This window comes from Triticum aestivum, unplaced genomic scaffold, assembly GCF_018294505.1.
Source record: "Triticum aestivum cultivar Chinese Spring unplaced genomic scaffold, IWGSC CS RefSeq v2.1 scaffold87986, whole genome shotgun sequence".
Classification (NCBI taxonomy): Eukaryota; Viridiplantae; Streptophyta; class Magnoliopsida; order Poales; family Poaceae; genus Triticum; species Triticum aestivum.
In genome coordinates this window covers 1-2,071 of record NW_025252033.1, presented here as the reverse complement: position 1 = coordinate 2,071, position 2,071 = coordinate 1, and the positions used below count along the sequence as shown (strand labels likewise).

The following is a 2,071-nucleotide window of genomic DNA, read 5'->3' as shown; positions in this document are numbered from 1 at the left end:
AAACAAAAAAGGTAGTACGTAATTCACTACATATTGAAATTGAAAATTTGTCTATTCAGTCGGCCTATTTATTATTCGTCGTTGCGGGATGTGGTATCAGTTCCTCCTGAGTGCTTTGATGTAGTAGTTGACACTTTCTGGGAGTATGGCCTCATTACTTGTGAATGACAGGAGGTTGGCAAGGAAGACCTTCCGCAAATCTCGAGAGTCCTGCATGTGAAATGTTGTCAAATTTGTAGAATAATGTGTTAATTTATGACGTAAGCAAATTACGTATCATTGTATTTTAGTAAGGATACTCACACTAGAGACTGGATTGACTAAGCATTTTGCATCCCAATTTCTCATGATATGCAGAACGTGGAAAGCAGTATCAATCCTGTAAAATTAACCATGATTAGGAATGCATATTTAAAGTGGTGCTCGTACGTGTGTGTAATAAAAACATGCATAACCTGTTAGCAGTTGCTGGAATATTTGTTGGGAACTCATGCTGCCAGCTAGAAATATTGCGTTTCCAGTCTGGAAAAGAGATGACCATGCAATCCTGCAATGCTTTCGCAATATGATTTTTAGTCTTAGAGTGCCTAGCTTCAATGTCCTGCCCTCCTTTGCTTGTATCTCTTAAGGGGTCCATGATCTGAATCTTCTCGTTCTCCATATCAAATGCGTAGACTGAGAAATGAAACGGTTGGTGGAGAGGGATATATATCTACAAATTTGAAAACAATATGTTAGAATTTAGTTTGGAGTATCTAGGTTGTTAGTGAGGCATGGGTGGTGAATCTACCAGACGGCTTTTTGAGACGTCGTATGGTATGTGAATGTCGTTGAATAAGTAGACATGATCCTCGGGGTTCCAGTCTGCGCCACCAGCGGTTGCGTGCATCTGTTTGCATTTATCGTGATTAGTGATGAGTGTGTGCTATTGTATAGTTGAACTTCTAAATGTGACGTACCGCGAAATCTTGATTCAAGAAGTGCCTCCAGCCTAGGAAATCTGTTCCCCCGAATCTGTGCACCTCATCCTCGAATAGTGCTTGGACAGCAACATTGAATGCATCATCTTGCATTTCAGCGTCAAATGCGAGGGCTTCTTGTATCTGTTGCAATTTTAGGAACCTTGGGACTGGATCAGATATGTGTAGCCAAATTTTTCTGTGGAAAAAGAATGGCAGTAGTCACAGTGAGTTATAATACTTCGGACATGTATAAACAGTAAAACAAATAATACTAACCTCAGTTGGTCGGCAGCAGAAATTGAGTTTGTATATGTGAATAAATCTTCTTGTGCCTGGACATCAAGCCTGACACATTGGTACTGTTTGCAAAGAAATGGGGACTTCACCATTCTGCTTGGTTTTATTACTCGTTTTGGTATGTCTAGAAGCATATCAGATGGTACCCCAATGATTCTCCTCCTTGTTTTGGGTTGTACTTTCGGGAGACCGCATTCCTCATGGATAGAAATCCTTATTGCACTCGTCTCTTGCAGTAAAGAATGAGGCGATATGGAAGTAGGAGTAGGGTCAGGAAAATCTGAAAAATGATGACACAATGGGCGTTACTGTTTCATACATTTGTTGAATGAAAGTGAATTACTTCCTGGTTTTACCTGATTGTGGAGCTTGTTGAGGTTGATCTGGTGTATCTGGCACTACGGTTGTCTCAGCTGCCATGTCAAACTGTGCCGATAAGTTTGCAGTGACTCGGGTGACTTGGTTACACACTGTGGTGTTGTCACCAGGCTCAAGTTGACTCAATCCCATGTCAAATTTTGGTGTCTCCAAGTTAACGAGGGAGTTGAACACTCTACCAGAAACAGGAGTACAAGGGGGCGCGTGCACACATGGTCCTGACTCGTAGCGTATGCTGTGAGGACTGCGTATCTGTGTAGAAAAACGACAATCATCTAGGAGGGGCAATTATCATGGAAGGAGAGTGTAGTACCTCTCAAAAATAGTATGTAGTATCTAGGGGGAGTAGTTTGTATTAAGTAGTAAGGACTAAGTAGAATGTAGTAATTCTCGGAAGTAGTACGTTGTATGTCTTCGAAGTAGTATGTATTTCT

At 41.2% G+C, this 2,071-nt stretch overlaps 1 protein-coding gene across 1 annotated transcript; it reads right to left on the bottom strand.

The window, feature by feature from the left end:
* Positions 1–57: 57 nt before the first annotated feature.
* Positions 58–1,889, bottom strand: LOC123177413 (uncharacterized; the record flags this gene model as incomplete). Its single annotated transcript, XM_044591175.1, has 7 exons — positions 58–210; positions 304–379; positions 456–712; positions 791–889; positions 960–1,158; positions 1,239–1,539; positions 1,616–1,889. Coding segments are annotated over 7 exons (1,320 nt in total), but the record flags the coding sequence as incomplete, so codon positions are not given.
* Positions 1,890–2,071: the final 182 nt, after the last annotated feature.